The sequence below is a fragment of the Periplaneta americana genome, chromosome 16 (assembly GCF_040183065.1).
Source record: "Periplaneta americana isolate PAMFEO1 chromosome 16, P.americana_PAMFEO1_priV1, whole genome shotgun sequence".
Classification (NCBI taxonomy): Eukaryota; Metazoa; Arthropoda; class Insecta; order Blattodea; family Blattidae; genus Periplaneta; species Periplaneta americana.
Window position 1 is genome coordinate 169089646 of NC_091132.1, and position 22878 is coordinate 169112523.

At 36.0% G+C, this 22878-nt stretch overlaps 1 protein-coding gene and 1 long non-coding RNA gene across 3 annotated transcripts; one reads left to right on the forward strand and one right to left on the reverse strand.

The window, feature by feature from the left end:
- Window positions 1-3479: 3479 nt before the first annotated feature.
- On the reverse strand, window positions 3480-21364 carry LOC138691872 (hemolymph lipopolysaccharide-binding protein-like). 2 transcript variants are annotated; one of them, XM_069814434.1, is made up of 5 exons: window positions 21208-21364; window positions 17096-17233; window positions 12987-13110; window positions 6440-6709; window positions 3480-3860 (listed from the first exon to the last, which is right to left on the reverse strand). In XM_069814434.1, exons 2-5 carry the CDS (start codon window positions 17231-17233, stop codon window positions 3706-3708), a joined length of 687 nt encoding a protein of 228 aa, XP_069670535.1. In that variant the 5' UTR covers window positions 21208-21364; the 3' UTR covers window positions 3480-3705. The 2 variants fall into 2 exon arrangements, with proteins under 2 accessions (XP_069670535.1, XP_069670534.1); XM_069814433.1 differs by lacking the exon at window positions 21208-21364 and adding an exon at window positions 20215-20292.
- On the forward strand, window positions 8441-12171 carry LOC138691874 (uncharacterized). Its single transcript, XR_011329974.1, has 3 exons — window positions 8441-8605; window positions 9244-9355; window positions 11673-12171. It is a non-coding gene; the product is annotated as an uncharacterized lncRNA (long non-coding RNA).
- Window positions 21365-22878: the final 1514 nt, after the last annotated feature.

Sequence of the window (22878 nt, forward strand, 5' to 3'; positions counted from 1 at the left end):
TACTTGCTGGAATTGCTAACATATGTCGCATTATTATTAACATTATTAGGAACCGTAGCTTTTTCGAAAAAAGACACCCGAAGTTTGCAACACTGATTTTTATGTTTGTCTTGTATCAGTGTTATTATCACTACCTTTAAAATTGGCCATTTATTGAGTTCTTGTGAGAATGGTAAACTACTTATAACCTAAGGCTTCACTTTTGGTTCGCGCACAACTTCACTACTGAAGAGTCATTGAAAACACAAGAGTAAAGTTTAATACCACAATCTTGTGAATTGTAGGAGTGGTGATGTTTCACACTATCAATGTTAAAGCCAACTCAGTTGCTGTAACTTTATCATGATCAACTGAATATCGTGGGGGCATAAATTTCAGAATAGAATTATTCCTACTTTGTACTCTGTAATGTTCTTTGTGCCTCTATAATCACAAATGCTTATTAACAACTTTAACGCCATCTTACTTTACTGTAAATGAAACATTGCACAGTTTACAGCTGCATCAAAAGTTCATCCTCTCCTTTTTCTAGCCAGTCCCTGTACTTATCATTTGTCAACCATTCTTCACGAAAATAACTAAAGTATCTTTTTGCCGGATTCATAGTGAACACAACACGATACTAAAAAAACAAGGAAAAAAAAAACTCGCACAAATTTCCGCACTTCGCATAACAGACTGCACTGCACTATAAAGCTGTACGAACTGACTTGTGAAGGACCAAGGAAGTGAATATTGAGCTTTAAATTTGAAATTGTTCCATTGTTATGCATTCAGGTTCCATTAAAATACTGCTACAAAACTTTATTAATGACAAAAGTTAATTGAAAATGGTTGATTGAAGTCATGTTTCAGAAATATATTATCATATCAGAATTGTTGTAATTTTGTATTTACGTCATCTTTCATTGTTGGTGATTGTTGGCGTAGTGTGAGAGGCTAGTGTCTGATCGGCGAAAAGAGAAGCGCGCTGAAACTTGAACACTACCACAGAGCTTACTTGCTTGCGTCATTGTATGCCTGATACAGATGCTCACTTTTAAATTTATTTGATAGACAGTGAATTTTCACCACAACATCGCACTCCGGGCGCAACCTTAATCTGGTGAGTAGGGAGCGTGTTCGGCAACAATTCGAATCGTAGTTTGTATAGCTTAGTAACCGCGATTGCAGACGTGTGAGCGGCAAAAAGAATGGGCTCTTGGTCGATAGAAATGCTAAGTTCTGTCGCGCGGTTCACTCGTGTAAACGTAACCCACTGCAAGGCATTGCTGTGGTGTCTCTTCATTGAAGCCGTCCATCTATAATGTAGTAAACCTTACGAGCTGTGTGTGGCCCAGTGGTAAGAAGTCTGACATCTGTACCAGAGGTTGTGAGTTCACCTCCTGGTACGGTAAAATTATTACTTTTTTATTTTAACTTTTACTTAATTTATTAGTTTAAATGTGAACTGGCATTTGTTAACAAACTTCGTTATGCCTGCCTTGTAAAAATATTATTGCCCATCACCTGTGGGCTATTAATAGGTGAGACCTGGCCCATATAAACAAAAATACTTGTTTCACATCCTAAAAACCGGACGCATATCAAACACAAATAAATAATGAAATTAACAAAAACAAACAATTTGTTAATATATTAACAAAACAAGGCTGTGGTGGGGACTAGTATCTCGTCCACAAACCACCTGCGTCAACAACTGCCCTCATTCTGCGCGGCATGGAGTCCACAAGATTATGGAACAGGTCTAAATTCATGGCCATCTCCTCCCACGCATCTATAACTCTGTCCCACAATTCCTCATGTGTCTGAATGGATGGTTGTTCTGTCCAATTAGAGCGTAGGATCCTTTTGACTGCAGCCCACAAATTTTGAATCGGATTCATATCTGGTGAATTTGGAGGCAAGTCGACTGGGTCGATATCACGCCTCCTCGTAAACCATCTTTGAATCCGGTTGGTGGTGTGTATCGGATGATTATCCTGCTGGAAGAAAAGTGTTTCTTCTGGATATCGTTTTCGGGCGGAAGGGATCATTACATTTGCCAAAATGTGTTCGTAGACTTCTGCCGTAAACCGCCCTTGCATGCGTTCTAGAAGTCCTGCCCCATCGTATGACATCCACCCCCAACACGCGACCCTCACGCAACCCGACTTGTTAATAATTCGTCTCACGAAGCCTTCATCATATCGGTGGCCATTCATACAATAAACTAGGGCAGTACTATCGTTGCTATTGGAGACAATTACCTCGTCAGAGAAAATGACATTTCTTCAATCGAAGTCCTGTCGGAGAGTAGCATAGGCAGAATAACCTATGCGAACCAGGGCAATGAGTTATTGTTTTTGTGCCATCTTCAAGCGTAATGACGAGACAGAACGTTGTATTAACAGATAGCAGTATTGCTTGAAAGAGAGAGGGAGTTTAATATTTATTAGAGTTTGGGCATATTCTAAGACATATTGCCACATAATTATAGCTTTGCGAGGCATATATGATGGCAAATTTGTAATAAAAAAAGAAGATTGGGGGAGATTAGAACCTTGAGCTATTACTATCAACGTGTTCAATAGACCAACGCCATAACGACTTACGCTACTGTGACTGTTAATATCGGTTCGGCATAATACATGGTTTTCCTGTTCATATTCGCTCCGGTCGATTTTGTATTTATCAATTTTATTATTATTTCACTCTTCAAGGGCCCTGATGTATCTAGAATCAACGCGCCATTCGATTTTATTACATATTTTAGACTCTTAAACAAAATACAGCAAATTTAAATGGTTTAAATATTTGTTACCTGGTGAACTACGGCTTTGACGAGACGAGCATGCGCAATGTTATGTATCTGGAACTTAGAAATTGTCGGCCGGCCCATTCTTTTTGCCGCTAAGTGTACATTGTGCTGAAACAACACTTCACTGGAACCAAAGTTCGTTTGGAAAAATCCAGCCTGGCATAAAAGAGAAGGTAGATTGTACAGATGGGGCGAGATCTTACACATTAGTTTTCGCGTCAATGCACCACCGCTATGCGAAATGAAACTGACCAATCAGCAATCAGCCTCTTTCCCTGATATAATCTGAGTCTTCAGATCAGCAGCAGGTCTTTGTGCATAAATTCCACCTAAAATGGAAGTCCTAAATTGGATTTTATGAAGTCCTAAATCTATCTTCTTTGGCATCTGGAAATCCGTTCCCTACTCACGACTTACATTTCCATGCTTCACGGGTTTTTCCATTCCAGAGGTTTGCTCACTAAAGCATAACAAATACATTAGAAGAGTTATTGTCATTATCTCTTAAAACCCTTTGCTTAAGTGGATTCGTGAAACTGTTATACACAGACGACATAATTAAGCAAGTGACATCAGATTTTGAAACTTCCGTAATGTTTTCTCCCTTGATCTTAGAATAAGAGTTTCATGTTATAAGAAATTAAACTGTTGACGGAAAAAATAAAACTAGAAATTCAAATGAATTTATCAAGTCTAATTCATTTACTTTATTAATTCGTCAACTTGAAATGACACTTGTTGAAATATGTAACGAATACAAAACATATTGGTACATAGGTAAAATAAATTTGAAGACACCCAAACAGAGATGTGGCTATTAATCAAACATAAAAGAATCAAATATCTCACGCTGTCTGTGCCGACATCTGTAACACACTCTCACTTACTGGTACACGTGGACCTCACTACAGCTCCCTCTCACAGAAGAACACGATGTCGTGGAAGCAATACCCTTCATGCAGCTCCCCATTTCGTTGCAGCATACCACAGAATTCGCCTTGTCCGTTGCTGGGCTCATTTGGAGCCCACTTCAAGTATCCCTGGGAAGTTAATGGCTGCCCTGCAGACAAAAGTCAGAACTTCACATCCGCATTCAACTTACCATTCTGTTGTCCTTGGCAGGAAGGTAAGCACTATACTGCAAAATAGAGAAATGCATTTCTCGGCACTCTTCGTAAAGATAAAGAGGTTTTGAACATAACACCTCACTGTATACAGTGATTTCTGTTAAACTGCTGTACAGATAATATATACTAGTACTAGTCTGTCTGTGTACAGCGATTTCTGCTAAACTATTGGACGGATTTTGTTCATATTCAGTATCTACGAGTCAATTTATCAGGGAATGATGTACATGAAATATAATAATTTTAGTACTAGTCTGTCTGTGTACAGCGATTTCTACTAAACTATTGGACGGATTTTGTTCATATTCAGTATCTACGAGTCAATTTATCAGGGAATGATGTACATGAAATATAATAATTTTAGTACTAGTCTGTCTGTGTACAGCGATTTCTACTGAACTATTGGACGGATTTTGTTCATATTCAGTATCTACGAGTCAATTTATCAGGGAATGATGTACATGAAATATAATAATTTTAGTACTAGTCTGTCTGTGTACAGCGATTTCTACTAAACTACAGGAAAGGTTATTGTTCACATTCAGTATCTACAAGTCAATTTAACGGAGAATGATTTACATAAATTATAATAATATCAATATAGCCTGTCTACAGAGATTTGTATTAGAGTATTGGACGGAATTTTTTCTTATCCAGTGCCTATGAATTAATTTATAAGTGAATGATTTAAATGACTTGTCATGAGAACATTTTCCTATTTCACCAGTGAGAAACATATGAAGGTTGCAATGGATTAAGTGATGCGTACAGATCTCAATTGAATATGTCTCTAGAGATGAAGAAATGAGTAGTGTGGTATATGTAGCTGACAGCCTAATATTCTGTTCGGAAATGTTTCTTATATAATACGGTTTGTGCCAAAACGAACACAGTTAACAATACCTACAATACAAAGGAAGGAGTGTTAATGTTGAGTATTATTTTCTTCCGTATGAAGATACGGACCTGGATATGCAAATAGCCCAAGTCTGAAACATGGTTCAGATGGCATTCATGAAATGTTTCACCAGCCATATGACCTCTGTGCTCCAGAAAAAACTTTGGGCAAAGCATACTGTAATATTACGTGAAACATATTTTTCTTATCTATCACTTTTGTATGACTTTATGTCACCCATTACCTACATATGGGCTATATTAAATAGTGCATCTTTATGGAGAATCCACCGACAACAATTTGACTGTGGAATTACGAGAAAATATATCGGCTTTCTTTCACCAATTTGGAAACATTTTGTGAGAATCTATGCCAGCCTTTTGAATATTATATAAAAATAACGAAAATCATTTTGAACTTGTATTTTGTATAAGCTAAAGCAGGGAGATGCACTATCACCTTTACTTTTTAACTTCGCTCTAGAATATGCCATTAGGAAAGTTCAGGATAACAGGCAGGGTTTGGAATTGAATGGGTTACATCAGCTTCTTGTCTATGCGGATGATGTGAATATGCTAGGAGAAAATCCACAAGCGATTAGGGAAAACGCGGAAATTCTACTTGAAGCAAGTAAAGCGATAGGGTTGGAAGTAAATCCCGAAAAGACAAAGTATATGATTATGTCTCGTGACCAGAATATTGTACGAAATGGAAATATAAAAATTGGAGATTTATCTTTCGAAGAGGTGGAAAAATTCAAATATCTTGGAGCAACAGTAACAAATATAAATGACACTCGGGAGAAAATTAAACGCAGAATAAATATGGGAAATGCCTGTTATTATTCGGTTGAGAAGCTTTTGTCATCTAGTCTTCTGCCAAAAAATATGAAAGTTAGAATTTATAAAACAGTTATATTACCGGTTGTTCTGTATGGTTGTGAAACTTGGACTCTCACTTTGAGAGAGGAACATAAGGTTTGAGAATAAGGTTGTTAAGAAAATATTTGGGGCTAAGAGGGATGAAGTTACAGGAGAATGGAGAAAGTTACACAACGCAGAACTGCATGCATTGTATTCTTCACCTGACATAATTAGGAACATTAAATCCAGACGTTTGAGATGGGCAGGGCATGTAGCACGTATGGGCGAATCCAGAAATGCATATAGAGTGTTAGCTGGGAGGCCGGAGGGAAAAAGACCTTTGGGGAGGCCGAGACGTAGGTGGGAAGATAATATTAAAATGGATTTGAGGGAGGTGGGATATGATGGTAGGGACTGGATTAATCTTGCTCAGGATAGGGACCAATGGCGGGCTTATGTGAGGGCGGCAATGAACCTCCGGGTTCCTTAAAAGCCAGTAAGTAAGTAAGTAAGTAAGTAAGTAAGTAAGTAAGTAAGTAAGTGAGTAAGTAAGTAAGTAAGTAAGTATTTTTATATAAAAAAGGCGTCAGTGAACATATAATTACATTATAAAAATATAAGTTTATGTTCTGGTTTCTGCTTCACTCAACTACAGTAATATAAGTCTAGCATTCCTTTCCAGTGCTGTTCGTTTTGGAGCGTGATCTTTTGAGAATGCATGCATGGAGGCCTTTCAACATCATCTGCTCACCAAATATCGTGACGAATTGCCCTGCAGTTTTGAAGTCGTGGAATCCAATAAAGGCTAACTCGTCCTCGAAGCCAGGGAAGTGGTTCTTGAAGGGGGCCCACATTTTCAGCAGCTCCTGCACCTCACGTTCTGAGTTTAGAATGGCGAGGTGGGCGCCTTCCTCGGCGCAGATGCGGACGGCATCGTACCATGGCTTGCCCTCAGTGTGCATCTTGTAGTACCCCAGGTTATGGATCAGCTTGTAGTCAGGGCCGAGACCTGGCGGGGGTCCTGTGAAAAAAATTAATAGCACAGCCTATATAAGAATTCCTGTCGTGTCACAATTGTCTGCTGAATTAGTAGAGCAACTCGGAAAATTTTTTTTGAACTCTCTAGTAGATATTATTATTATTATTATTACTATTATTATTATTATTATTATTATTATTATTATTATTATGTATTTATTCACACTGCAATGGGTATATACCCGGTGGCAGTGGTAACTAATTCCACTCAATAATGACAATAATAAACTTATTAATTAATAATACAATTAATAATAATACTAATAATTAATACTAACAATAATTAATAATAATAATAATAATAATAATAATAATAATAATAATAATAACAATAACAACAGGGAATATACTAAATTAAATGAAGCATGATCACTTAAAGTAACATTTGAAATAAATCTAATTTGTATCTTAAAACTAAGATCGAACTAAAACCCACGAGTACGATATGTTCATATCTGCACAAGTACCTTTCAACATTACACTCATTTCGCTGTCAACTCACTCACTGCACTGGAACTACGACACATTTCACTGATTCTATCTTGATTTCACTAACACTTCAAAAACATTTCACTGTTCAAATACTTTGCACTGCCACTATAAACTATAAAGCTTCACTGACAGGAACACGTTTCACTTACACAGCACACTTCACTGACACAACACACTTCACTGACACAACATAATTCTTCACTGATACAACACTTCAATAACAACATATCATTTACACCCTTTAAATACTGTGTATAATTACCGTCTATTAGTAAGGTCTTTAAGCCTATTTTTAAATGCATTTTTGGTTGTTGGTAAAGCCTTTAGTAAGTCTGCAGGTAAAGCATTCCAGTCCCTGATAGTACGATTCAGAAAAGAAAACTTTCCAGTGTCCGTCCTCTGCCTTCTTTGCCTCAATTTATATGAGTGGTCGTTCCTTGAAGAGTAATTTGGCGGCTGCAACCTATTTTTTATTTCTCTCCAGGCAGGCTTACCTCTGTATGTTTTGAACGTTGCGCATAATCGAATTCGCGTTCTCCTGTCCGTGAGTGTGTCCCATTTTAATGGTGAATTTTTCCGACAACACTTAAGAGCCTGTGTTTGCATTTTTCCAGTGTCTTAATATGTTCTAATCTGTAAGGATCCCAACATGCAGCACCATATTACATTACTGGACGAACTAGTGATTTATATGCAATCTCTGCAATTATATTATATTTCATGATTTAATTTTCTGCTACACTGATTTGTAGGTATTGGATATGATCTAAATCAGGCAAATAGTTATACCGCAATTTTTTCTTATGAAATTAGCAACATTCAAAAAGCGAATCATGATTGTATTAGTTGAAGTACTACAACACAATATTATAGTTAATGTTGTGTTGTCAGTAGGGAGACTAAACTTGGATCTCAATGAATAATCTGAATCGAAATATTCGCCCTCAGACCCAAGTATGGAAAATGTTTTATAATAGGCTACTCTGGAAATTTCAGACGGTGGAGAAGATGTTAAAAACTCACCTTTTTCATTTAAAAATTATTTTAAAAGTATAGAACTCATTTATAAGAATATGTTTAGTTATAACTTAAAACCATTACAGAGCTAAATGAGCTTCAAAATAAAATGTCAAGACTGAGGAGCAAGCTTGCAGTTACTAACAAATCTAGAATACAGGTAAACTTTAGATAGGTTTGTAATAACCGTGCCTTAATAGTGCAACAAACCAGAGCCACACGGACCATATGCTGGATTATATAGAATCTATGGACGTCCTATATTGTTGGTGCAAGGAGGACTTCTCTATTTTTAGTTATGAATGTGGTCACACGATAGTTACTTGCATATTTCATTCTTAAGCCAAAGTTTTCAAAAACACACTATATAGTAAGTAACAACAAAATATAGCAAAATCAAACTTAGATACACTCCTTTGCAAACATCCTGCCTAGGACTCACGTTACGAAATGCGCGCTGGTTGGAGTCCTCATGGGGGAAGAAATTTTCTCATGAAATTTCGGCCAGTGTATGGAACCGGTGCCCACCCAGCATCGTGATGCACTTGGGGAGCTACGATAGCGAAATCCGGTTATGAAAGCCAGCTATAACGGCTTGGGGGGTCATCGTGTTAACCACACGATACCTGCATTCTGGTTGGATGATCGTCTACATCTCCTTCGGCATGTGGACGTGAGGCCAGCTGCCGGCTGGTCTCGTTGGTCATGGTCCTCCATGGGCTGTCGTGCCTCGGATTATTATAGGTCTGCATGTTGTTGCAGAATGCAGATACAATACTTTTAAATTGCATACACTGATTCAATTATTCATTCGGAGACGACTATAGTAACTGTGGCACTTACAATAGTTTTAACGGGACATTATTGCGAAAGGAGGCAGTCGATAATTCTTAAGTGAGATACAATACTATTCTACGTATAAAATGTATGAATGTTGGTTACAATATTTCAATATTGCGCGATTACTGCCCAAATATCCAGCCGATTTTAATCATATTTATTCCACAGATGGTCTGTTATGAAACCTTCAGGTCTACGATTAAAACTCGAATTCTTCAAAATGTCAGTTACAATGTTCTTCCTAGGGACCGTGGAATTGTTCAAGAAATTAAACTTGATGGTAAGTACGTAAAGATGAATTTTTTAGTCCTGCAGATTTTATCTGTTATGGCAACATTAGTTACTAGAAGAGAAAAATTCGCTCCGGCGCCAAAGATCAAATCCGGGTTCTTGGTTCTACATACCATGTGCTCTAACCACTCAGCTACGCCGAAGTTCAGTCCTCAGCACTGGATTGAATCCCCCTCCTCTAGTGTTTTTCTAGTGACCTTACCCCATGATCGACATATGTGTTGACATATATTAAGTCAACTGCCATTATACAAGGAACGCACTCAATTGAGTGACTAGGTGGCCGGGATTCCACAGTATATATATATATATATATATATATATATATATGCACTGTTGGGCGAAGAATCTATGTAAAGATTAATTAAAAAATTATCTGTTATGGTATCATTAATTATTAGAGGATAAAAATTTGCTCCAGCACCGGGGATTGAACCCGGGTCCTTGGTTCTACGTATCAAGCGCTCTAACCACTGAGCTATGCCGAAGTTCAATCCTCAGCACCGGATCGAATCCCTCTCTTCTAGTGTTTTTTCCCTTTGTGGTCTTACCCCAAGATCAACTGTTGGGCGAAGAATCATTTTGAGTACTTTAGTCATTGATGCTGCTTCCAAAGGATTAAAAACATGTTTCGATCAAGAGGGACTGCGGAATGCACAGAGAACACCATAACAGGCAGGGTCAGCACTGAAATTCCCAGTGACTTAAATATCTACCCTTAACTTGATTTACAGTCACTCAGTGTGGAACTAAAAATGTAGAAGTAGAAAGTCTGCTAAGATTCCTTCTGCTGTACTCGATGTTTCCATAGGATTGTCTCCTGATACAAGGTACGCTAAATTGTACATCGCATAATATTTTGCAATGCATATACAGAGGTGTGAAAATTATTAGAATAATCTTAATTTTAAAGGTTTTTTAATAGTTCCTTCACAAATATTAATTGAATTGATGAATATTGGTATATATTACTATACTGATGTAGGATATATTTACTACTAACAATGCCGGAAAGCATTGTTGTACATTGGTATTTTTCTTATTTTACAATTGTTATGGGAATTCAGAAATTATTATATTATGTTGGCGGAATTAGAAACATAAAAAATTATATGCACAAAACAGATGTATACGTTCATTTGAACCTTCACAACAATGTAAACGCAAAGAACAATTTGTTTAAAGCATTTCTTAATTAATTTTTGATGTTTCCAATTCCGCCAACATAATATAATAATTTCTGAATTCCCATAACAATTGTAAAATAAGAAAAATACCAATGTACAACAATGCTTTCCGGCATTGTTAGTAGTAAATATATCCTACATCAGTATAGTAATATTATATACAATATTCATCAATTCAATGAATATTTGTGAAGGAACTATTAAAAAACCTTTAAAATTAAGGTTATTCTAATAATTTTCACACCTCTGTATGATATTCAAATTAGGCCCTATCTGTAGTTAAAATGTCTCATTTGGTGGTGGTGGTAGTAATGATCATAATGTTATATAAATTACTGGTGCAGGCTACTTAGTTTTATTTAAAGTGGTTAAAAATTATAATTATTTAATCCATTTTTGAATCTTGCGTACACCACTTTTAACACTTGAATATAATTAATTGATGAACTAGTGGACTTACTCGTGTTAACACGAGTAAGTCCACTAGTTCATCAATTAATTATTTAATGTTTTATTTACTTTGTTGTCAAGTTTCGAAGATATATAAAGCACTACAAATTAAAATTAACAGTAGGCCTAAAATGCCGTAGGTACTGTACTATAATACATTTTTACATTTTACTGCATGGTAAAACAAATTCAAATGCTAAATAAAAAAGTGGTCTTCCAATGGATCCCGGCCCACTGCGGACTGAACGGTAATGAGAAAGCAGCAAAGAAAGGAACTTATATCAACTTAAAAACAAATTTCAAGTTCCCATATGAATCAATAAAGCGAGTCATAAAAAGAATAAGTTACAGCGAACAGGCAAAACATCAAAATTCAAAATGGAAAGAATCATTCAAAGATCCAAAACTAATTCCTGATCTGCCGTGGCCATGTTTAGATTGATTACTGGTCATGATTGCCTCAGTAAACACCTCCATCGTATTGGAGTACTGAATTCACCTAAATGCTTACTGTGCACCAGAGAAGAGGACATGGAGATGGAGCACCTGGCTAATTGTGAAACTCTTAGGACATTTGCGGACCTTCTATCAAAATATTGGGAAGCAAGAAGGATGATGACTTCATTGTTAAATCCAGAGCATTAGATACACACACGCATTTTACTGCAGGAAATTGTCCAATAATATGGAAATTCCAGTGAGACTTATGATCGTGTTGCCGAGTTCTTCATGGGAGGCAGAACGGCCATTTAGTACCCGTAAATTGCTATGCTCCACACGGAGCACTTCACTAGTCTCTTCCTTAGCTCTTTTTCCAGAGATCCGCAGAAGATGCTCCTTTTTCTATTAAAAGTTTCTTAGTCATTGCAGCATTGACTTCCTGGCAGCAGCTCAGGTTACTCCTTGTAGTACACCCGAAGTGTTTGAAGCAATATAGTTGAAAATTTGTAAAATATTTAATACATATCAGAATATGTAACTTACATTTCGGAATAAGGGTTTTTTAGTGTGATTCCCGGTCATTTTTTTCTCTTGGCTAAATATATATAAGGAGGCTAAAATATGTAAATACATAAAATTCAGGTGCCAATGATAGCATTACAATAGTGTCGCTTAAGGGACACCTGGACTGAACTTTTGGTCAAAATGGTAAAAATAATTTTTTTTTTTTTTTCCTTACATGAACATTACCTTACACATTGTTTAACATTGCTGTCCTATATTTACCCCGCCCTCTACTTTTAAAGCTCTGACGACTGTTTTTAAAATGCCACACCCACTAAAAAGTGCATTTCCTGAAACAAGGTTTATGGTCAATAATAAAGTTTCTAGCAGCTTCCATTTGCACCAATTTACATTAATTTTACAAGAATATTCATCATATTGCAATACACAAAGCTGTGCATGGAGTCAAACTTTTCATGATATGAATTTTTAACTTGTAAAAATTAAAGAAAATTAAGAAGCAAAAATTATGATTTGTAAAAAATATTTTATCTCATGAACAAATTTTCAAATTTAAAAATCCATCCACAGTTTTCTTTATTATGAAATGTAAGTCCTTCACAGAACAATTCTAAAAGCAAAAACAATTCTGAAGCCATAAGGATGTTTTGAATTTACGTATACCAGTAATTAAATATTAAAATACGTGAAAATTAATATCTAAGGAACTAATGAATGAAACTAGAAGAAATTTGGTAATGTTATTTAAAAGTACGGATGCAACAAACCTGCCGAATTTCAAAGAAATTAAATAAAAAAACTTTAATAGTTTCAAAACTCTGTACCAGTTCTCTTAACGACTTACCTCTACAAATCTTTATAACAATAATGACAACTTTTGCAGGGAATTCTATATAAAGAACACGGGGGCTAGAACAAAAGACGCGCGAAGTGCAAATTATCGGCAGCGCAGAAAGAGGAGTGTGATTCGTGCTTTTCAGTATATGGAGGAATGTTTCAGGGTTTCGAACGCATTACCTGTAATCGACGCCTCCATCACGACGTTCTCGTTGTTCTCACACTGGACGGACTTGATGCCAACATCCAGGTTCCACGGACCGCTCACACGTTTGCCTGCCACTTCGCCCAGTTCTTGCTTTACCTGCAAAACAAACAAATGTACCGGTAACTGTGCATTTTGTGTTTCTGTATGTCTCAACACTACAGAAGTGATGCAAGAGAGAAGTGACTGTGATATCAGGCAACAAATATCCTTTTCAAAGGGAAGGAAACTCAACAAGGAAAGATGGTAGCTGAATTGAATGAGGGCATTTCATAGAAGGGCCAGCATTCGATTCCTGATAGATCGCCTCAGATTTTTGTTTGTCACATAGGAAGCAGAGCATCATTCCTCCGAAATTGTAATAAAGATTTTTATAAGAATCTGTGCTACTGTCGAATCTCCTCAACCATCGAAACACTGTGCTGCTAAATTATATAATAGGCAGCAAGAAATCAGTTCCGTTCTCGATAAGAAGGAAAGTTGCACACAGCTAATAGGGCAAAATTAGCGAGGAAGAGCTGCAGCGAATATATCAGTGCACCTTGAGAACAGAATGTAATGCAGGAGGCTTGTAACAACAACATTCTCTCCATTTGCTTAAATAAATAATCCACATTTACGCGAAAGATCACTTGCCAGACTGTAATGCAGTGAAACTGCATGAAAGTTATCCATAAAAGCTCATGATCTGTGGTGCCAAGAGACGAAAAGAGTGCTGGTCCTTAGGTTTGATGCACTGTGTAAGTTAGGTTTACACAGGTTGGTTCAGTAAAGCGTTAAAAATTAAACAGGAAATAAAGGATGTTCCACAGAATATTCTGAGATGAAGAACTTGGGATTTGTGAAGTCAGATTAATGACATATGAGCTTAAACATGTCTATCGTTGTCGTCTACTATCTTTTGTATGATCTGAATCCATTATTTACGCTTCCTAATCATATTTATTTACATATATTTCCAAATATTGTTTACATTTATAAAAAAAATGGAAATTCATCCTTTGAAAGGTTAGAAAAATTCAAATACTTTGGAGCAACAGTAACAAATATAAATACACTTGGAAGGAAATTAAACCCAGACATGCTGTTATTATTCGGTTGAGAAGCTTTTGTCATCCAGTCTGCTTAAAAAAAAAACTGAAAGTTAGAATTTATATAACAGTTATATTACCAGTTGTCCTGTATGGTTGTGAAACTTGGACTATCACTTTGAGAGAGGAACAGACGTTAAGGGTGTTTGAGAATAAGGTGCTTAGAAAAATATTTGAGCCTAAGAGGGATAAAGTCATAGGAGAATGGAGAAAGTTACACAACACAGAACTGCACGCATTGTATTCTTCACCTGACATAATTAGGAACATTAAATCCAGACATTTGAGATGGGCAGGGCATGTAGCACGTATGGGCAAATCCAGAAATGTATATAGATTGTTAGCCGGAGAGAAATAGATTTTGGGGAGGCCGAGATGTAGATGGGAGGATAATATTAAAATGGATTTGAGGGAGGTGGGATATGATGCTACGGACTGGATTAATCTTATTCAGATAGGGACTGATGGCGGGCTTATGTGAGGGCGGCAATGAACCTGCGGGTTCCTTAAAAGTCATTTGTAAGTAAATAAGTAAGCTAGTTTACATTTATTTACATTCTACAATTTTATTTTCATATAATCTCTGAGTTAAGGTTATGCATTACTGAGTTTTAAGACTTCCACAATTTTTAACTAATTTGAATTAAATTTGGATCACTAATTCCTGTCATTAAGATTAGATGATGTTGAAATTTTCAGATTTTATGGTTTGCAAATTTGGTTCATAAAATGTTAAATAACAAAAGGTATATCTTACGAATAAATAAGGTTACACATGAATGAATAAAACCTTTTTTTTTGTATGGCTTAACATCATCTACCATAGTTGAATCATTCAATAATATTATTGTGTATTTGTTTTTTTATCATCATTTGTGGTTTAGAATTAAAAAATTATTGTTAAAGAATTTTTAAAAATTTCTTTGTTGAACTCATGCATAAAAATTATACTGGCTGCATTTTTTAAGTGACATAATAGTACATTATGCAACGAGCCTATAATGATAGTAATTAAGACGCAAGTATGTTTGTTTATGAAATGAGCGCAAGCGAGTTTCATAATTTTCATACGAGCATCTTAATTACCATTATAGGCAAGTTTCATTCGACTTTTTATACGCGACCATATTTCTAACTTGAAATTATTCAGAAGTATCATTTTATTTGTATCTGACTCAAGATCGGAAGTGACCTTGTGCATACCTCGTGTGAGATGTGCGCAGACGCGAAAGTATTGATTTTTTCCGAGGAACAAATGTCATAGACCTTGATATAGAGAATAACATGAACTAATTTTGGTATAACCTGGAAATTGATTTAGAATTGAAAAACGAGATGACAAATTGAATTTATTTGAATATTATTTACAATTAAAGCTAATTATTATAGTAACAGAACATAACCTTCTGCGACAGTATTGGATTTCCAGCCTCCGTGACGTTTCCCGCATTATCTTTCGATTGCATATCCGAGATTATTCGAAAACCTGAACTTTAATGAATAGGTGTACTTTAATGACATGCATTAAAGGACTGCTACCAGGTGTATAATTACTACATTTCGGAATGGTCGAGCATAAAAATCAATGTAATATTTTCATAGAATACAGTGTTTAAAATGTGTAGAAAAAATGTCATTCCATTATCTTACTTAGTTTTTGAGAAATCTGATTTCCTAAATAGAAAAATGTAAAAACTTTCATATCCGGGAACTGCAATTAAAGGTAATTATCTCACGGTCAGGTCAGGTCAGGTTAGGTTACGGCCCTTTAAAAGAATTTATATTTAGGTCACCTGTAATTCCAGTAATGGAATGCAATGTTGCACAAATATTCCTTGCAGACGAAATGGGAAAATGGTAAAAATTGAAATGTTTCACCAGAACTCAACAGCACATACCCTTATCACTGCATTGCATTACCATTAAATACTCAAACGCTACGAAAGGGAATGTCATTGACTCCATGTTTTGTAATGTGATAGCAGAGCCGCCTTGTGGACGAAAAGTCAACAAACAAAACATGAAGGATTTGCCTAGACAAAAAAAGTGACAATGCAATAATAAATGTGAATTTAGAATTACATTTTAAATGTAGGCCTAAATAATAATTTTACCTGTAAACAGTAAATGTTGGTGTCCGTCATTTCAAGCACCTGTAGGCAGGCCTACATTGTTAACACAGATTTTTTAAAGATTTATTTTAGGCCGCATAACTGCTGGGTCTTTTGCGACCATAATGTTCACATACAGAAAAATACAATACAATCAATGAGCATTATGAACAAAATACACAATATATTACAATGTATCTGGATGTACAAAAAAGTAAACAAAAAAGATAATGAATAGTGTACGGTATGACAATAAAAGAAGTTCAGAAAATGATTTGAAAATAATTAAAAAAATATAAATAATAAGTATAAACAAATGTTGATAATATGAATAGTTCGCGGGAAAAACGAATGTCACATTTCTGTTAAGGATTAGATAACGATCTAATTGAGTCTATAACTGCAAGATGTAGTGCTGCTTCTATTGAAAATGAAGGAAAGGATTACTGTATTCGTGGTGATAATTCTCCTTTTTACCATTTTTCATAAGAACAACATTAAATTTCGTAGTGATCCATTGAATTAGATAATGACATCAACCTTAACAAAACTGTGACATTCATCGTTTTTCCCGCGAACTCTTTATTATGAAGAAGAAAAAGTAAGGGATAGCGACAGACATGTTTGAGCCCATATTCCCTTAACATGACTCCCCAGATCCCAAGTTCCCGATCTCAAAATGTTCTGTAGAGCATCCCATAATTTATTTGTTGTTTAATTTTTGCACGCTTTTACTCAATCACCCTGTAGAAGGAACCATTAGCGTTAGTGGACTGACTAGAGTCCAGCACTAAAAGACTGTAAAAACTTAAGAACTCAATTAATAAGTTTCCAGAACCCAGCACTAGATTCTCTGACGCAAGTAATCTCCTTTGGACTCACTTTTGCGGTCCATTGTCCAGTCTGATTGCGCTCGCTGATGATGGAAAACTTGATGCCAGACGTCAAGGGGACCTCGCACTGGGAACAGACGGCGTACGCCGTGCATAGCAGCAGGCACAACGCGAGCAGGGCTACCATCTTGTCAAACACGAAACAAAAAATAACAGCTTGAAAGTTTCAGAGTAAACTGTCCAATAACATAACTAATTAATTACTGATATCCTTTATAATAATAATAATAATAATAATAATAATAATAATAATAATAATAATAATAATAATAATAATAATAATAATAATAATAATTGGGATTTCCCGGTCTCTGATCAGATCAAAAACTCTGATATAACTGATATTTAACCCTTGTGGTGAATTTCGAAGAAGTCCTGAGGGCCCAATTAGTCAAATCCACTCTCCTCACCACCACGCCGGAGCCCCTTGGCTCTTGGCTTTAAGATGCGAAAGAGAGAGTGGTGTGTGGAAAGCAGCGGGAAGCTACCGCGTTTATTTTTTATTTTAGTAGGTTATTTTACGATGCTTTATCAACATGTTAGGTTATTAAGAGTCTGAATGAGATGAAGGTGATAATGCCGGTGAAATGAGTCCGGGGTCCAACACCGAAAGTTACCCAGCATTTGCTCATATGTGGTTGGGGGAAAACCCCGGAAAAAACCACAACCAGGTAACTTGTCCGACCGGGAATCGAACCCGGGCCACCTGATTTCGCAGCCAGACGCGCTAACCGTTACTCTACAGGTGTGGACTACCGCATTTATATTTCCCATGAAAAACTGGAAACATTTAAGATAAATGGGTCATATGAAGAAACGAAAAGGAAGGCACAAAATAGGAAAGAGTGGAGAAAGCTGGGTTTGCAGTGAATGACCTGCCCTGGGACGATTTTATGATCGTGTAAACGAACTTTCTAATCACGAAAAAAGTGAGAACCAAAGATATAAGAAATTGACAAACTTTGAAATAGTTCCCCTAGTTCTCTGTAATAGTTCTCCACCATTATTGTGGCGGTTAAAAAGTGTCGGAGAAAATTATTATGTAGATTAAGCATAAATTAATCTCATAATTGACAATATCACCGGTTTCCAGCTAAAACTTTTTCTCAGTTCAGATTGCCGACACAACATATATCACACAAAAATCTCAGTGCTCCTTGACTGTAAAACCCGAGTCACACGGGGACAGTTTACAGGAGTCAAGTGCTTGAAGCCTCTAAACTTGATGCTATATTTGTGATCACACGGAGACATTAAACTTGAAATCATGCTTGAAAAAAAGCGCGCGCTGAATGTTGTATTCGCAGTGGTGTTTGAATTCTTGTATAAAAATCAATAGTGAACTGGCATTTTTAGTTTGGTGAAACTGAAGATGCCACCAGCACATATTCAAGCATGTGTGCAGCTAATTGGCGCCTTGTTATTGTACGAATTACAAAATATTCTTGAAAAAAAGGAAAAGAGAACATGGGTTAAGAAATGGATTCGTAGAGGAATTATGGACGGTGCATCTAATACCTTGTTGAAAGAATTAGCTGAAGAAGATCCTGCAGAATACAGGAAGCATCTCGGAATGAGTCCTGTTTTAAGGGTTTTTAACTTTTTTCGAACCACTTCTACGTCTATGTTTTCGAAACTTTGTTCCATGAGTTCACTGACTAGTTTCTGGAATAATAATTCCCGCTTGTTTTTATTGAGGTATTCTTTGTTAGGTATAGTCCATAGAAGTTCACACTTCTCATACACTTCCAAAAACTTTATGATATCGTTGGAATTCCACTTAGGGGCGCTCATTATTAATAATTATTAATTTACTTCGACAACAGGCCTAACACTACAAACTTTCTACTTGCCAAGTTGCTACAAGTTCGTATTCACACGCGGGAAGTGGTGGAGTCAAATTGGTCACGTGACGGGAAAGTGGACACAAAAGTTGACGGGTCGTCAGCTCAAATTCTGCTTGACCGCCAAGTCACAACTTGACTGTCTCGACCATATCACACGGGGAAAGTTGAAGGAAAGTCGACTTGCTCCAAGCACTTGACTCCTGTAAACTATCCCCGTGTGAATTGCCTTAAGACTTATAAACACAAACGGTGAATTGGTGGAACGATTTTGTTTTTTTTATGCGAGTTGTAATCGAAGAAGCATTGTTCAGTTTGGTGCAAATTGTGTTAGGGCCGTTTGACTATAAGACAAAGCTTGTAGGACAATGTTACGATGGGGCAAGTGTGATGTCTGGGCACTTAAATGGATTACAAAAGAAAGTGAAAGAATTTGCACCTCAGGCGATATTTATTCATTGTTTGGCCCATAGATTGAACCTGGTATTACAAGACTCGCTCAAACAGGTGTCCCAGTGCCGTGTCTTTTTTGCTGATATTAGTGGCATCCCGTCATTTTTTCATCATTCTGCTAAGAGAAGTTATGTTCAGAATACAATAAATCTTTCAAAAATAATAATTTCAATGAAATCATTCAGATCACTAGCATTTTATTTGATATCCTTCAAAAGAAATCATTGGACTTTAGTTTTTGTCAGAAACAATTAAATAATACTTCTAAGTTGATTAAACAAAAAAGAACAGATGAAGTTTTTACTAGTTTTTTTTGAAAAGGCTAAAAAAGGGATGAATTTTCAGGGCGGAAATACGTTAAGTCAGAAGGTGAACTTTTTCAGAAGTACAAATAATTATTGTTTGAAATACTTGACGTCATTTTGATGCAAGTTAACACTAGATTTCAAGACATTGAACAGCTTCAGTTTTGCTATCTTGCCGATAATTCAACATTTCTTCAGTACCGTATTCAAAAGTTTTTCCTTCTAATACTTTCGCCACTCTACAAAAGACTTTCCCAAATTTGTTCCAAGTAAGTCGTTTGAAAACGGTACTAGAGCTTCTCTATACAGATCATGAATAACAGAACATTCCCCGGATACAAGCACTAAAACTTGTAACAGAAATCAAAGACGTATTGAAGAAACCTATAGGCTCTTTTCCCTCATTGTGATATTACCGCCAACAAGCGTTTCAGTGGAGCGAAGTTTTTCTGCACTCAACCGCATAAAGACAAATCTTCGCAATTCAATGGCACAAGGGAGATTACCATCATTGGCGTGCATCTCCATTCACAAGGACTTGCCACATGATCTGATTGAGAAGCAGCCATTTCATGACGATATCAGTGACAAATTCTTCATCTGTAAAGACAGACGAATAAACTTAATCTACAAAAAAAAAAAAAAAAATAGGTAAGTCGTACATCATGTTCCTTAAGGTAAGCCATGAGTGAAAAATGCAATATCACAAAAGAAAAAAATTCCACAAGTCAAATTAATAACATTACACAAAAACTTGATAGCAAATTAAAGAACCATATGCATGGGGGATGTCCTGACGAAAAATCAAAACATTTCAAATAAAATTACAACGCAGGGGGCAATTTGTAGCATAGTTATAAAAAACAGTAAATATTTTATTACTCAGAAACTATTTGCCCTAGGAGGATGAAACTTTGTCAGTTTTTTATTGCAATCAATGAATATGTGTGGTAAAAATTTTATAAGGATTGACTGAATAGTTTCGGATTTACAAATTTCACTCATGGGTTAACTTAATGAAAGAGCTTCAGCAACTGTTGAGGATGCGAGCCGCCACTGCTCTAGAGTAACAATTCTTCTTGTATTTTAAAGCTTAAAGTGTGTACACACAGCACTAAACAAAATGAAAGAGTATTAAAGATATTTTTATTAATTTGTCCTACAGAATAATATCTGTAATATTGGTGAGTACTTGAATGTGGGCAATAAGACAAACTCCCCTTAAACCGACTTCTGGTCACAATATTATGATTATCATGACAAAAAACATTAGTTAAACTCAGTGAAATTATCGGAGAACTATCAGCCCTTGTGACATTACTGCTGATAAATTTTAAGAGTCAGTCTACGGTATACATAACTAAGAGATCTTTGATTATCTGAAAGATAGCAAAATGCCGGGAATCGTCAATCTGCTATAAAAGAAAAGTGGACAGAAATTACAGAATAAAATTATTGCTAATAATTTCTTTCAGAACTGACTAATATGTTCACAATACCTTGCTTCTGAATGCAGAACACCGATTCAACTCGCTGCAAGTGCCAGTAATACGCTGATGTGTAACTTTATCTAGTTATTGGTCTCGTTGTCGGAAATTAGTGAATATTAATAGAAAGGTCAGCCTTGCCAGATTCAGATATTGACGTTATCTGTCTACTTCCCTTTTAGTGGTACATACTTGGTCAGGGTTAATTAGTTTCACTTAATCTACCACAGAAACCATACACTTCCGCCCAAAGAGGAATTCTGTTGTAACATTCTTCTTGACTGCCAAATATCTTAAATTAGCAACGAGGAAGTTAAACAGTGGAGCAATCATCCTTAATCAAAATAAATTTTGTTTCTCCACAAATCTCTATCCTCAGCATCGTCTTCGGTAAGATCTCTTCCAGGCATACTCCTTCTGACGCCATCCATCCATTGTTCTCTCGGTTTTTCTCTTTTACTCCTTTCCCTCGCAGTCTCGTCCAGCATCATCTTCGGTATTTTTCCATTTTTCATTCTTTTCATTGTAATCTTTCTTCAATTAATTCAATAATGTTATTTTCTACCTCTATAATAAAATTTCTGTAATTCCTTCATTTCTAATTTTTTCCCTTACCGATTTTCTTGATGCTCTTGTCCAAAAGTCGATTGCATTAGCGAATAATTTGTTTTCCGATTAATCAATTAAGATATTTAAATTCAATAGTCCGCATAATTCAAGATACATTGTAATAATATTTAAATATTTTATACTTTTTTACATAGACTCGTAAATTTAACTGAATTGTCACTTCATTGTAACAAAAATGTTTTATTTTTAGATACAAATTATTTTTAAGTCTAGTTATGCGTATTATTTGATATAAGAGGATTACTTCAAAGATTATCCATTATTTAAATCATGTTGTTACAAAATATATTTTGTTTATAAATGCATGAATATAAAAATATAATGTTTAAAAAAGGTTATGTACCTTAGACACACAGCCCGTTCGTAGGACACTGAAGATGACGCAGAACCGGCGTCGAAACGGGCCGTCTGTCCAAGGTACATAAGCTTTTTTAAATATCTTAACACTTTTAACGCGTCGTTAAACAATTTTATGTTTTTTTTAAACAAAGTGTTAACGTGAACCAGAATCAATGAAGGAATTTTATCTCATTGTAATAGCGTGCCGTTATTTTCCTTTGAAAAGAGCCAAGCCAGGAGGCTATAAGGTGTTTGCAGCTACAAGAGAAATGTTTTGTCAGCGATTCAAGTACCCTCGCAGACAGGTTCTACAGAAATCTTGCAAGGGTTCGTTGCCATGGTTACCCGTAAACAAATCCGCAAATTTAGAAGCTCTACCTCTGACAGAGGGATATAGCTGCAATTGTCACCCTCCTCCACTCTGTGCCAACCATAGTCACAATGGGACCAGTGTTCCATAATGCAGAATACCTAAGTGCAGAACATTTCACAACGCAAAACGTAAAAGACAACAATGAAGTGAAATAAAATAAAATATTAAAATACTTGTAAATACGTGAAGCTGTGCTTAGTAAACAGGTGAAGTGCCGCTTCACGAGCTTCACCCGAAAAACCGCCCCTGCTTCCCATGCAATCTGCAATTTCATCAATTATCGTTTTCGATTACTTGGTCCAGGGCGCATGCATTTTTTGTTGACAATCAGTCGAAAATTT